Source organism: Populus alba, chromosome 1, assembly GCF_005239225.2.
Source record: "Populus alba chromosome 1, ASM523922v2, whole genome shotgun sequence".
In the NCBI taxonomy this organism is placed as follows: domain Eukaryota; kingdom Viridiplantae; phylum Streptophyta; class Magnoliopsida; order Malpighiales; family Salicaceae; genus Populus; species Populus alba.
Window position 1 is genome coordinate 46,600,436 of NC_133284.1, and position 14,238 is coordinate 46,614,673.

The 14,238-nt window shown below is 34.2% G+C and overlaps 2 protein-coding genes across 2 annotated transcripts; both read left to right on the forward strand.

Moving 5' to 3' along the window:
• Positions 1-2,379: 2,379 nt before the first annotated feature.
• On the forward strand, positions 2,380-6,074 carry LOC118058619 (G-type lectin S-receptor-like serine/threonine-protein kinase At4g27290). Its single transcript, XM_035071343.2, has 7 exons — positions 2,380-3,798; positions 3,904-4,035; positions 4,435-4,595; positions 4,675-4,885; positions 4,989-5,226; positions 5,364-5,514; positions 5,607-6,074. The coding sequence occupies exons 1-7, from the start codon at positions 2,523-2,525 to the stop codon at positions 5,910-5,912; spliced, it is 2,475 nt and encodes an 824-aa protein (XP_034927234.1). The 5' UTR covers positions 2,380-2,522; the 3' UTR covers positions 5,913-6,074.
• Positions 6,075-8,615: 2,541 nt separating this feature from the next.
• LOC118058577 (G-type lectin S-receptor-like serine/threonine-protein kinase At4g27290) lies at positions 8,616-12,279 on the forward strand. Its single transcript, XM_035071291.2, has 7 exons — positions 8,616-10,049; positions 10,254-10,388; positions 10,603-10,763; positions 10,835-11,045; positions 11,146-11,383; positions 11,503-11,653; positions 11,849-12,279. The coding sequence occupies exons 1-7, from the start codon at positions 8,771-8,773 to the stop codon at positions 12,152-12,154; spliced, it is 2,481 nt and encodes an 826-aa protein (XP_034927182.1). The 5' UTR covers positions 8,616-8,770; the 3' UTR covers positions 12,155-12,279.
• Positions 12,280-14,238: the final 1,959 nt, after the last annotated feature.

Genomic DNA, 14,238 nt, shown 5'->3' on the forward strand with positions numbered 1-14,238 from the left:
ATGGGTTTTGTTTTTTTGCTTCTGGATTTTCTTTTAATTGCAGGGAAGATAAGATTTATTTGTATAAGAAGATTTGGGGTTTTGATTTTAAAAAATCAGGTTTGGATTTTTAGCATTTGAGTATTTGAAAAATATAGGAAAAACCATGTTTATTTTGCAAGAAATTTTGGGTTTTGATTTATAGCAGAGTTTTGGATTTGGAATGAAATCAATGGTGTTGGTTTTTGGCTTTTAATTCGTTTGCATATAGGTTGTCTCGGTTTTTTGAAATGAAAAACTGAACCGGACAGGATCGAAACCGGTCGGTTTGACTCGGTTTTGGTTTTTTTTTTTTTTAAAAAAGAGAGAACCAGTTTGGTTGTTTTTTTCAGTTCAAAACCGAACCGAACCAAAAATGCTCACCCCTACTTTAAATTACTTTTTTCCTTGTGTCTACAAGTTTTGGTAAATCCAATAATAACAACTTAGCTTACAACCTACACACACCACTCCCCTCCTAAGTATACTCTTGCGCACTTTCCCCCTCCTATATACACTTTGCTACATCTCTTGTTCCATACATTATTCATCTCCTACACCTAATAACTTAAACGTTGGAGGGTCTTTTATTTCCATAGAAAACTTGTTTTCTGTAGGAAAGCGTGCAAGTCACTTCGTAAACTCATCAACTAGTAGCCAAGTCTAATCATCTTGTCAAACTATTAACAAGTCGTGGAAAGGCTCAAACAATCACGTAGAAATAAGTAAAAAATTGATTAAATTGAGAAAACTAAAAAGAATAACAAAAAAAACTAAATTGAAAAACAAAACTAAAAAAATCAATCAGGAAAAAAAAATTAGGGCTACATTTGTTTCTAGAAAAGTAGTTTCCGGAAAAATTCTTTCCAAACTTTCTTATGTTTGTTTGCTATTAGAAAAGTTGGTCAACAGAAAACTCTTTCAAGTCAAATGAAAATTTAGCTTGGTTTTCAGGAAAGTGTTTTCCTTTTATTTGGGCGGAAAACACTTTTCGGAACTTGTGAAAAATTTAAAAATATCATATTATTTGCTGATTATATCAAATTTGGTCCTCAAACTTTTGATTGCTATATATATTTATATTGTTTTGAATATTTATTTTTTAATTTCATCCCTTAGAATTTAATTTTTATATTAATTTTAGTCCTCATTTTTATAATTGTTATTTGCTTTTCCCTTATCATTTTTTAATTGAATTTTTTTATCTATCAAATTTGGTCCTCATTCTTTTGATTGTTACTTATTTTATTTGAAATAATTTATGAAATATTAATTATTATTACTTTAATTTCTTCATCTTTTATTATTTTTTTTATTTTTTAGATTTGATCATCTCTATTATTTTGATTATTATTTATTTTATTTGAGAAATTATATTTTTTTTCAATTTCATTCTCATTCAACTTATTAATTTGTAAGATTTGTTCATCATTATTTTATTAAATTTGAAAAAAAAAACATTAATAAGTTATTTTTCAGTTCATTTTTTATGATATAACCAACTATTGGAAAGTGTTTTTTAACTTATTTTTCATTATATTACCAAACATCAGAAAATAATTTACTTTCCAAAAGAAAACTGCTTTCCAGTAAACAAACGGGACCGAGTTTGGTTCGATTTCTGTTTAAGGCTTCTAAAATTAATTGAATTGAACCGAATCCTCATTAACAATATAAAAAAATGTTTTTTATAATATGATTTCTTAATAAAAATCAACCCTCATGAATATGTTTTTTATAAAATAATTTTTTATAATATAAAAGATGTTTGAATAAGTTCAAATCTTCTTCAACTTTTTTATTTTGTTTCTGTGATTGTATTTATATATGTTATTGAATATCTAAAATTAAAACCCCAACAAACTCACTAAAAAACAAATAGGTCTTGTTGATTATTCTCTTTAAAAAATTGAACCGAACTAAACCTGAATTGGTTTTTTTTTATTTTTTTTTATTTTTTTTATCAAAAACTATACCGAAATGAAAATACTCACCTCTACAATCATGCATTATGAGCTTTCATGCCTGGCAGCAAGGTTGATACCAGTGATCCACATGAGATCAAAATACACCTATGGAAAGATGATGAATTAATTATTGGACTTTTCTTTCTGGAAATTTAGGTGTCGTATAATTCTGGGAACCTCATTATAACAGGTTCGCTGTTAATGTGTATGGTCCCTAGTAGCATGGACGGAAATGTCTTCAATGATGTTAACAATTCTTAATTATTTCCAAGCTTGTTAAGGAATCCCAGATATTTTAAATCATGTTGACTGCTAGAACAAATGACTCTTTGGCCCTGGAAAATTGGTAAGGGTATATTGATCATTGACAAACTGCAATTCCTCCGGAAAATTTGGAAATATTAATTATCAAATACTTGTGCCAAGTCTAACTACGAAGACGCACTCTATATCCTTTCTTACCTGACCCCATGGCCTTGCCTGCTCTTCTACTCTTCCGTACAAGATGCCTGTAATAATATAATAAGAAGCAAGAGCATGGGAAAATCAATATCTGGCTTTAGAATTCTCTTTGTTCATACATTTCTATTGATTTCTGCCATAAGAGCATCTACAGATACTCTTACTCCTGGTCAGTCCATTCGAGATGGAGATCTTTTAGTCTCAGCAGATGGAAGTTTTGAACTGGGATTTTTTAGTCCAGGTATTTCAAAAGGTCGATACGTGGGGATATGGTACCAAAAAATATCTGCTGGGACTGTTGTTTGGGTAGCCAACAGAGAAACACCACTCAACGATAGCTCAGGAGCTTTGATTATCACTGGCCAAGGCATTCTTAGTCTTCTTAATAGCTCCAAGGATGCTATTTGGTCTTCCAATGCTTCCAGAACTGCCCAGAACCCAGTCATGAAGCTCCTGGATTCTGGCAATCTTGTCGTAAAAGACATAAATGACAACTCGGAGAACTTTTTGTGGCAGAGTTTTGATTATCCAGGTGACACCTTACTTCCAGGCATGAAGTGGGGAAGAAATACGGTAACTGGTCTTGATAGGTATTTATCATCATGGAAGAGTTCAAATGACCCTGCTCAAGGAGAATTCACATTCCGTATAGATCCTCGAGGGAATGCACAAATGTTGCTTATGAGAGGGCCTACAATACTTTATCGAACAGGAACATGGAATGGCTACAGATGGACAGGAACTCCTCAACTGGAACCTAATATGTTATACACATATGGATTCGTTTCAACTGCAACAGAGATGTATTACAAGTTTGATCTGATAAACAGTTCAGTCGCATCCAGAATTGTGATGAGCAGTTCAGGTATAGCACAGCGCTTCACATGGATCACTCGAACAAATAGTTGGGCTCGTTTCTCTGCAGTTCTTCTCGACCAGTGTGATGATTATGCTTTGTGTGGTGCCTATGGAAGTTGCAACGTCAATAAACAACCTGTTTGTGCATGCTTGGAAGGGTTCATACCCAAATCTCCAAAAGATTGGAGTATACAAGAGTGGTCTGACGGATGTGTTAGAAGGACTAAACTAGACTGCGATAAAGGAGATCGATTTCTGCCGCACGGGGGAGTGAAATTGCCAGACATGATCAAATCCTGGGAGGATACTAGCAAAGCCCTCAAGGAATGTGAGGATTTATGTTTGAAGAACTGCTCCTGTGTGGCTTATGCAAATTCAGATATTAGAGGAGGAGGGAGGGGCTGCTTGCTTTGGTTCGACGAGCTGATTGACACAAGAGAACTCACTACAGGCGGGCAAGATCTCTATATACGAATAGCTGCTTCGGAGATGTGTACTTCTTCTTCTTCTGCCTCCGCTCTGCTACTACTTTTACTACTACTTATTCCATTCACACTTTCATAAAATGTTTTAATTTGAAGTTCTTTATATGAAACAGATAATATTGAAAAAAACAGAAGCTCCGACAAGAAGCAAGTGGGAATAATAGTTGGCACCATAATTACCATCGTGGGAGTCCTCGTACTAGCATTTATCCTGTATGCAAGGAGAAAGAAACTTAGAAAGCAAGGTAAATTATCTCAATCAAATTTTTTTTTATATATTTATTTGTGTTGTATAAACTGGACAGTATTTTCAGACAGGAAATGGAAGATATTATAAATAACAAATACAAAAAAATTAATCCCAAAGGACCTGGTGGTTAAGGAGCTACGCTCCCTTCCTCAACTTCTTGGATTCCAATCTTGAGGCCAGCAAGTTGATGTGGGGGTGGCGCCCCCAGGGAAGGGATGTAGTCTTTGTTGATGCCCAAGCTAAGGATAACCCTTACCCTTCGGGGAAAAAAAAAAACAAATACAAACAAATAAATAAAGTCACTGCTTCACTGTGATTATATGCACATAGAGTTAAGAATCTTTTCTCTGAAATAGTTGATCTGCCAAGGCCTAATGAATCTCCAACTATTTAGCAAACATGAAAACCAGCCACCTGCAGAATTACGAAGATGAAGATCAGAGGAAAGAAGACATGGAGTTGCCAACATTTGATCTTAGCACTATAGCAAATGCCACAGATTACTTTTCAATCCGGAATAAGCTGGGAGAAGGTGGTTTTGGATCTGTATACAAGGTAAAAGTTACAGTGTCTTCTAGTTCTAAGTGCAGTCATTCATAGCAGGTTGTAGTAACTTTGTTATGATGATTTGCAGGGAACGTTGATAGAAGGGCAAGAAGTAGCAGTGAAGAGGCTCTCAAAGAATTCAGGACAAGGGCTTACAGAGTTCAAAAATGAAGTTATATTGATTGCTAAACTCCAGCATCGCAATCTTGTAAAGCTTCTTGGTTGCTGTATTGAGGGAGATGAAAGAATATTAATTTATGAATACATGCCGAATAAAAGCTTGGACTACTTCATTTTCGGTCTGCTCTACTATAAACTCGGATATTTAATTATTCTCTTGGAATTACATTTTTTTATAAATTTAATACAACATCGAACTAACATTGTAAAGGGATTGATCAGATAAAAAAACTAGAAATTCATCAGATTGGCGCATTTGGATCAATATTGTTGGCGGAATTGCTAGAGGGCTTCTTTATCTTCATCAAGACTCTAGGTTGAGGATTATCCATAGGGATCTCAAGGCCGGCAATGTGCTACTAGATAATGATATGAACCCGAAAATTGCAGATTTTGGTATGGCCAGAACATTTGGTGGAGATCAAACAGAGGCCAACACAAACAAAATTGTGGGAACATAGTGAGTATATGCAGACATTATTTTTTTCTGCAGATATCTTATTCTGTGCTGATATAAACACCTCTTTTTGTCACCAAATGTAAAACAGGAAATGCTAATTTGCACTCTACTTCCTGTTTTTCTTTCTTCTTTTTCAGTGGCTATATGTCTCCTGAATACGCAGTTGATGGGCTCTTCTCAGTTAAATCAGATGTCTTCAGCTTCGGTGTTTTAGTACTTGAGATCGTCAGTGGGAAGAAAAACAGAGGTTTTAACCATCCTGATCATCACCACAACCTTCTTGGACATGTGAGTTACAATAAATGAAGTTTAGAAAAAGTAGAAGAAGAAGCTTGAAGTGTTTAAGATCAGTCTAACAAACTGGTTTTGATGTTTTGCAGGCATGGAGATTATGGAATGAAGGGAGGCCTCTGGAGCTAATCAATGAACCAGAACAAGATTCTTCTACTTTATCTGAAATTATAAGATGCATTCATGTCGGCCTTTTATGTGTTCAGAAACGACCTGAAGACAGACCAAACATGTCATCTGTGATTGTAATGTTGAGCAGTGGGATTTCGTTGCCTCAACCAAAGCAACCTGGTTTTTTCACAGAAAGGAATCTACCTGAATTAGAGTCTTCAACAAGCAACCAAAAATCATTTTGCACAAATGAAATCACTGTTTCATTTCTGGGACCACGGTAGAAGATCATCGCTTGCTAGACTAATGGAGATGTTTCTTGTGCAAACATCTTTTATTGAACTGAGAAATGTTTTAGCATGATGTGTGTATTAGTGTACCCTAGAGATGTTTTTGTGCCGAAATTCCTAATTTGATATCATTTCCATTTTCTATTTTCTTTTTCAGATTCTGCTGTGCAAACTGTTTGATTTCATTTCTTTGGTTGAAAACCACTTTATTTGTTTCCTGAAATTAATAGGTTCCTGGATTGCATTTGCAGTCTGGTAGGAAAAAGTGCAGTAAAATTAGATTCTTAGTCTCTATTTGGGATAGTGTTTTAACTGGAACTTTTTTTTTAAAAATTAATTTTTTTCTTTAAATTAATTTTTTATTGTTTTTGAATAATTTGAAAACCACTTTATTTATTTCCTGAAATTAACAGGTTCCTGAATTTCATTTTGCAGTCGTAATTTCTTTCTGGTAGGAACAAGTGTAGTAAAATTAGATTCTTAGTCTATATTTGGGATAATGTTTTAACTTGAATTTCTTTAAAAATTATTTTTTTAAAAATATTTTTGAATCATTTTAAAAAATCTCTTTATTTATTTCCTGGAATTAATAAGTTCCTGATTGCATTTGCATTTGCAATTGTAATTTCGGGTAGAAAAAAGTGCAGTAAAATTAATCTGGGGACAGTGCTTTAATTGAATTGTTTTTAAAAAACTTAATATTTTTTTTAGTGTTTTTAAATTATTTTAATGTAAGGATATAAAAAATAAATATAAAAATATTTTTTTTAATATATATATGTATATATTTTTTAAAAAATTTTAAAAACAATAATTTGGCTATATATCTCAGACATCACCTTTAAAGTATTCAAGGCCTAATTCCATAGCATGGCACAAGTCAGGTGCATGAAATAAGGTTGCCAATTCTATTTTGGTAGATGTTTCATTTTATTAATTGGAATGGAATGTTTCAGTTTCAAAGTATTTTGGCGTGCTATTTCGAGGTTGTACTTTATATATATATATATATATATATCCAACAAACATAATTCAAATTCAAGATAAATTAATTATAAATTATGTAAATAAATTATGCAATACAAACATAATGGCAAATAAATATAATTTTAAAATTTAAAATATTTCTAAATAGTCAAGATTAAACAGATCTTTAACTTAAATAAAATATCAAAATATTATGAAACTAAAATGTTTTTAACATAAATATTTTAAATATAAAGTTAGGTCAATGTTATCAAGGTTAATGAAATGTAAAGCATCTCTTGTTTTGCTCAAATTCCTACAAAGTATAAACATGAAAAAAACAACACGAATATAAATCATATATATTAGTGATAAATCTAATTTTTTTAAAAAATAATATCATTGTTAATGAAAATAGTAATAATAATTTTTAATATTATTATTAATATCATTGTTATTGGAAATACTTGGGTGATTTAATTAATTAAATTGAATACGGTTCAATTTGATTCAATGGCTTTTCAAGAATGGAATGAAACATGTGAAATAAAACCGGAACGTTCCAGTTAAAATTTAGCCGAAAAATCCGGAACGGATCGAGATTTAAAATGAAATGAAAATTATTCCATTTTATTTTATTTTTTAAATTGATATATAATATTTCTTCTATTTCAGACAAAACAAAATAAAATTGACAATCTTGACATAACCGTTAATGCAGTAAGATATTAGGTTTTCAAAAGACTTAAGAATTGAAGGCCCGCCTAGTTGGAAATGTGCATTGGGAGGGACTGTCATTTGATTCGGACCACCCCCTCCAGTTAATTTTCCATGTTCCCTTCAGAGAAGGAAAGAAAAAAAAAAAAAAATCTAAACAACAAAGAAAATGAAAAAAAGAAGATTTTAAAATAAATGTTTTATATTACACATTCTATGTAAATTGACGTGCCAGCCAATAAGTGATAACTATGAATCTCATCAATTTTAAATGATTGATTCCTATATAAAAAATAATAATTATCATGTATGTTTGTACGAAGAATTTATAATTTTTTTATACAGCATTACAATTGTTTTTTATATCTCTATATAGAAATAATAAAATTATTTTTAATTGAACAAATAGGGTAGGTAGGCCATCCACCACACAAATTATTAATAGATTAATTGAGTAATTTCTGTAGTTATGTAGCTATCAATAGAGTACAATAAAATTTCTACAGTCACAACCCTAATCATTGCTTGCAGGAAAGCGTTGAAAATGTCAAAACAAGACTTTGCAGACTATGCCACAAGCCTATGGTCGGCTGCAGACACCGAGTTTTTTATTATCCTAACAAGCAATAGAAAAGTATTTTATGGCGGGTAGCAACTGCTAACATCATCATCCTTAATTTGTTAAGCAACAGAACTCATCCCATGGAATTAATACAAGAGGAAAACTTGTTTTTTATATCAACTCTTTTATCGGATGTCTTGTGTCTCCGCTATCTAGTCTGGAATTTCAGCTTGAGGTATCGGGTCAATAAGGAAACCTGGTGCAAGAAGTTTGAATTTCAACATATATAATAGTCAATGTATGATTATATGCTTCGTTAACATTACAGGGAAGAGTAATATATTTCTGACATATTGATGGTCAAGTCAATCTATGGGGCGCAGAAACCGTGTTTTTGTCTTGCATTTTTCAGCATAATGATTTTAGTGTTCATGATGAGGCCAGGTTTAGCTGTTCCTTAAAAGGGAAAAGGTATATTACATTGCAAGTTGTGTAAAATACACTAGGATATTTCTAGGTGAAAGCTTAGTTGGTCTATGTCCTAGTCCTTATCATGTGTACAATAGAAAAGGTTGGAAGAAAATGAACAAACCTACTGGGAAAATCTATGGAAAGATTTAGAGTTGTCTTTGTTTGCATCTTTCTTTTGATTTCCCCTGTAAGAATCTCTGCCATATCGGCGACTCTTACCCCTGGTCAGTCGATAAGAGATGGAGAAACTTTGGTTTCAGCTGAGGGAAATTTTGAACTGGGATTTTTTAGCCCAGGTAGTTCAAATAATAGGTACCTGGGGATATGGTACAAACAAACAACCCCTGGAACTTCTGTATGGGTGGCCAACAGAGAAAAACCAATCGTGGATCGGCTAGGAGTGTTAAATGTAACTGCTCAAGGAGTTCTTGTGCTGTTCAATAGCACTAATTATGCTGTTTGGTCATCTAATGTCTCAAGAACTGCCCAGAACCCTGTTGTACAGCTCTTGGATTCGGGAAATCTTGCTGTAAAAGATGGGAATGACAGCAACCCGGATAACTTTTTGTGGCAGAGTTTTGATTATCCGAGTGAAACCTTACTTCCAGGGATGAAGTGGGGAAAAAATTTGGTGACTGGTCTTGATAGGTATATATCACCTTGGAAGAGTTCAGATGATCCTGCTCGAGGTGATTTTGCATTTCGGTTGGATCCTCGTGGTCGTGGATATAGCCAAATGCTGCTTATGAGGGGGCTTGCAATTCTGTTTAGAACCGGTACCTGGAATGGTTTCCGTTGGGGGGGAGTCCCTGACACGGTATCGAATACTGTGTACAGAGAACAATTTGTTTCAACTGCCAATGAGTCCTATTACAGGTTTGATCTTCTAAACAGTTCAATTCCATCAAGGTTGGTGATAAGTCCAGCAGGCATACCACAGCGCCTCACATGGATACCTCAAACGAATCTTTGGGCACCTTACTCTGTAGTGCAGATCGATCAGTGTGACACTTACACCTTGTGTGGTGTCAATGGTATCTGCAGCATCAATGACCAAGCTGTTTGTTCTTGCTTGGAAAGTTTCGTACCCAAGACTCCTGACAGATGGAACAGTCAAGATTGGTCTGGTGGTTGTGTTAGACGAACTCAATTAGGTTGTAATAATGGAGATGGATTTCTGAAGCACACTGGTGTCAAATTGCCAGACATGTCTGATTCCTGGGTGAACACTAGCATGAGCCTAAATGAATGTGGGGATATGTGCCTTTCAAACTGTTCGTGTGTGGCCTACTCAAATTCAGATATTAGAGGAGGAGGAAGTGGCTGCTACCTTTGGTTCAGTGAGCTCAAGGACACTAAACAACTACCGCAGGGTGGGGAAGATCTCTACATACGAATGGCTGCTTCAGAACTACGTATGCTTCCTTCCTTCTTCATGTTTTAGGTTTTTCTTCTTTTGCTTCATTTTCTTCTTTCGAATTACTTATGATGTGAATATCTGAAACTAATTAGAAACGATGTTGAAAGAGATCGATTTTGCAAGTTCAGAGTCATCCAGTGACACAGCTTATATTCGAACTTGTCAGGCTGTCTACTCACTAGTCTTCCCAATCTTTCAGGTAGTTATGAAAAGAAAAGAAGTTCGAGCAGGAGGAAGCTTAGGAGAATCATTGTTGGCATATTAATACCTTCTGTGGTCGTGCTTTTACTAGGATTGATCCTGTTCATGAGGAGAAGGAATCCTAGAAGACAAGGTATAATAATAGCTCCATAAAAAAAAATGCTGTTAATTTTGCTGTTGAGTTAAACAGAATTAGTGTGCAACCAAGGATTGAATGTGATCAGATGCCAATCAGAAAACAAAATCAGTTGTTGCTTGACTGTGGATACTGGATCTATTTAGAGATTTAAATATTCTTGTTTCAAATAATTTATCTGTTAATGGCTAACTAATCATGAACTATTTAGCCTTCACGCCAAGCATCCGCATTGAGAATTACAAGGATGAAAGCGATAGGAACGATGGCATGGAGTTACCGGCGTTCGATTTTACCACCATAGAATACGCCACAGATTGCTTTTCATTCAAAAACAAACTGGGAGAAGGTGGTTTTGGATCTGTATACAAGGTAAAATCGCAATATTCTGCTAATACAAGTTAATTCACGAGAGGGTTTGTTGACTTTTGCTGATCATTCAGGGAACATTGAGCGACGGACAAGAAATAGCGGTGAAAAGGCTTTCAAAGGATTCTGGACAAGGACTAACAGAGTTCAAAAATGAAGTTATATTGATTGCAAAGCTTCAGCACCGCAACCTTGTCAAGCTTCTTGGTTGTTGCATCGAAGGAAATGAAAGAATTTTGATCTATGAGTACATGCCTAATAAAAGCTTGGACAACTTTATATTCGGTTTGTTCTGCTATAAACATCTCGATACATTTGTTTCTTATCCCAGGATTACATTTTCAAGAAGTCATGATTTGACTAACTTTGCAGAGGAATTTTTCAGATCAAACAAATACAAACATACTTGATTGGCAAGCACGCCTCAACATAATTGGTGGCATTGCCAGAGGGCTTCTTTATCTTCACCAAGACTCTAGATTGAGGATTATACATAGGGATCTCAAGGCCAGCAATGTGCTTCTAGATGATTCTATGAACCCTAAAATTTCAGACTTCGGCATGGCCAGAACATTCGGGGGAGATCAAATAGAGGCGAATACTAGTAGGATTGTTGGAACATAGTATGTGTACTGGGACTTCGTTTTTTTTAGTTCTTCTGTCTTCCTCTTCATTTCTGCAAAATTTTCCAAAGCCAAGAAAGAAAATGAAGTGTAATTTTACTTTTCAATGTTGTTTTCAGCGGCTATATGTCTCCCGAGTATGCGGTCGATGGGCTCTTCTCAATCAAATCTGATGTCTTTAGCTTTGGCGTTTTAGTACTTGAGATAGTGAGTGCGAAGAAAAACAGAGGATTTTTCCACCCTGATCACAACCATAACCTTCTTGGACATGTAAGTATAAAGAATGACATGCATGCAACATGTAAAGTTGCATTTCCTCTTCTGCTAAGACCTCAACATACATAATGGCGTAAAATTTTTGTAGTTTTGATCACTTTTTCTTGCAATCTCATGACCTTTACTTTGTTGCCGAATTGGCTCAATTCCATCTATAAGAACTTATTCTTCGGAATTGTACATGTGCAGGCATGGAGACTTTGGAATGAAGGGAGGCCACTGGAGCTCATGAATAAAAAGATTGATGACTCTTCCTCTTTGTCTGAAGTTATAAGATGCATTCAGGTCGGTCTTCTATGCGTGCAACAACGACCGGAAGACAGGCCAAGCATGTCAACTGTGGTTGTAATGTTGAGCAGTGAGATCTCATTGCCTCAGCCAAAACAGCCTGGTTTTTACACAGAGAGAAGTTTCTCTGAACAAGAAACTTCATCAAGCAGTATAAGATCAGCTTCTAGGAATAACATCAGCTTTACAGTGTTTGAACCGCGGTAGAACATCACTTGACAAAAGAAGGGTGTCGGATAAGAACACATCCTTTCCTGTAATGATCTTTACCGAAATACTGAATGTATCTAGTTTCTCTTTTCCATCAGTAAATTTTGAGGATTTTCTCATCATCTTCCTGAAACATTTTAATTGTTATGATCAAACAACTTGTTCTATTAATGCTGGTGTTAAGGATCTGGGGTTGGGGCATGACAATTGGATCTTAGGCTCCGTTTCTTCTACGTATAGATAAAAGTTAAAACCGCAGTTCTCTATCTTTGTTTATTTTACTATTTTGAAATTTTTATTATATTCATTTGCTGATTGTTGGCTCAAGTTGACTTTGGAAAAGTTCTGAGCATGTATCTTATTTTAAGCATTTGAAAAGTAATGACATATTTTCTCCACTTTAAAATGATTTCTCCCTTAATGTCTAAGCACTCCCACAAAGCAACTACCTAACACTAAATTCCATGTTGATTTAATGAACCAAACTGACCACAAAACATTCTAGATTTCTAATTAGTCAAAATCTGGGGTATTAATTATCTTAATACATGCATTTCTTCTTTAATTTTTTTTTTTACTGTTTTTATCAAAATAATAATCTTAAGGACTTTGAATTCCTGATGGCTGCACGTCTCCTTTCCAACATTCAATAATCTAGTCTCTAGAAGATTGTTAATCTGTTAGTTTGTTAACAGATAATGGCATGATACATTTCTATAAGTTAGCATTTCAATTTGTTTTATTTCTATATAAATGTAAAGATTGGTGTGACTATCAAGTTATTTATTCCTTTTATTTTTAATAAAACAGTAGCAATAAGTTGCTAGTTTAATTCACTTCTACGTTATCTCTACATTTAAACACTCAAACACTTAAAACACTTTCAATTGATATCAGAGCGATTTTCTTGAGGGACCTGTAATTGAGACTGAAGCAAGTTTTTCTCACATCTCTTCTCCTATCTTTAATGGAGAAACTATCAACTCTGGGCAATGAGAATGGAGATGTTTTTGGAGACTTTAGATTTATGGGAAGTCGTGGAAGAAGATTATGAAGTTCATCCGCTGCCAAACAATCCAACTGTGGCTCAGATCAAAAATCACAAAGAAAGAAAAACATGGAAATCAAAAGCAAAAGCATGCTTGTTTGCTGCTGTTTCAACAACCATTTTCACCAAAATTATGTCTCTTAAATCAACGAAAGATGTTTGAGATTATTTGAAGAAGGAATATGTAGGAGATGAACGAATTTGTGGAATGCAAAGTCTCAACTTCATACGAGAGTTTGAGCTGCAAATAATAAAGGAACCTGAGACTATAAAAGAATACTCAGATAGATTGTTTGGAATTGTAAACATAGTTAGCTTGCTGGGAACATCATTTACAGACTCTAGGATTGTTGAAAAAATTCTGGTTATAGTACTAGAAAAATATGAAGCTTCAATTACTACATTAGAGAATACAAAAGATTTGTCAAAAATTACATTGGCAGAAATTTTAAATGCCTTATAAGCTCAGGAGTAAAGAAGACTTATGAGACAAGACTGTGTTACATGAGGTGCTTTACAAGCCAAGTATCCTGATTATGAAAAGAAGTTCTTAAAAAAAAAAAAAAAAAACCAGGCTTCAAACAACAACAAGATTACTGCCAGTCAATTTCAAAGCAAAAGAAAATTTCTTAAGAGAAAGTTTCCACCATGTAAACATTGTAACAAGATAGGTCATCCACCATACAAGTGTTGGAAGAGACCTGGTGTAAGGTGTAGCAAATGTAACCAAATGGGACATGAAGCAATTATCTGCAGGACAAAACCTCAGAAATAAGAAGAAGATGCGCAAGTCCCCAATCAAGATGATGTAGATCAGATGTTTGTAGCCATGTGTTTTTCAGTTCAAACCTCCTCAGATCACTGACTAATTGATAGTGGTTGCACAAACCACATGACTTTTGATCTAGGTCTCTTCAGAAATTTGTAATCTACTAAAGTTGTTAAAGTTAGAATTGGCAATGGTGACTATATAGCAGCTAAAGGAAAAGGGACAGTTGCCATCACAACAAACTTAGGTACAAAAACAATTTTT

Coding starts and splice junctions, on each gene's coding strand:
- LOC118058619 (XM_035071343.2), top strand. CDS start 2,523: ATGGGAAAATCAATATCTGGCTTTAGAATTCTCTTTGTTCATACATTT. Junction 3,799..3,903: donor AATAGCTGCTTCGGAGATGT/GTACTTCTTCTT, acceptor TATATGAAACAG/ATAATATTGAAAAAAACAGA. Junction 5,515..5,606: donor ACCACAACCTTCTTGGACAT/GTGAGTTACAAT, acceptor GATGTTTTGCAG/GCATGGAGATTATGGAATGA.
- LOC118058577 (XM_035071291.2), top strand. CDS start 8,771: ATGGAAAGATTTAGAGTTGTCTTTGTTTGCATCTTTCTTTTGATTTCC. Junction 10,050..10,253: donor AATGGCTGCTTCAGAACTAC/GTATGCTTCCTT, acceptor CCAATCTTTCAG/GTAGTTATGAAAAGAAAAGA. Junction 10,389..10,602: donor AAGGAATCCTAGAAGACAAG/GTATAATAATAG, acceptor TGAACTATTTAG/CCTTCACGCCAAGCATCCGC.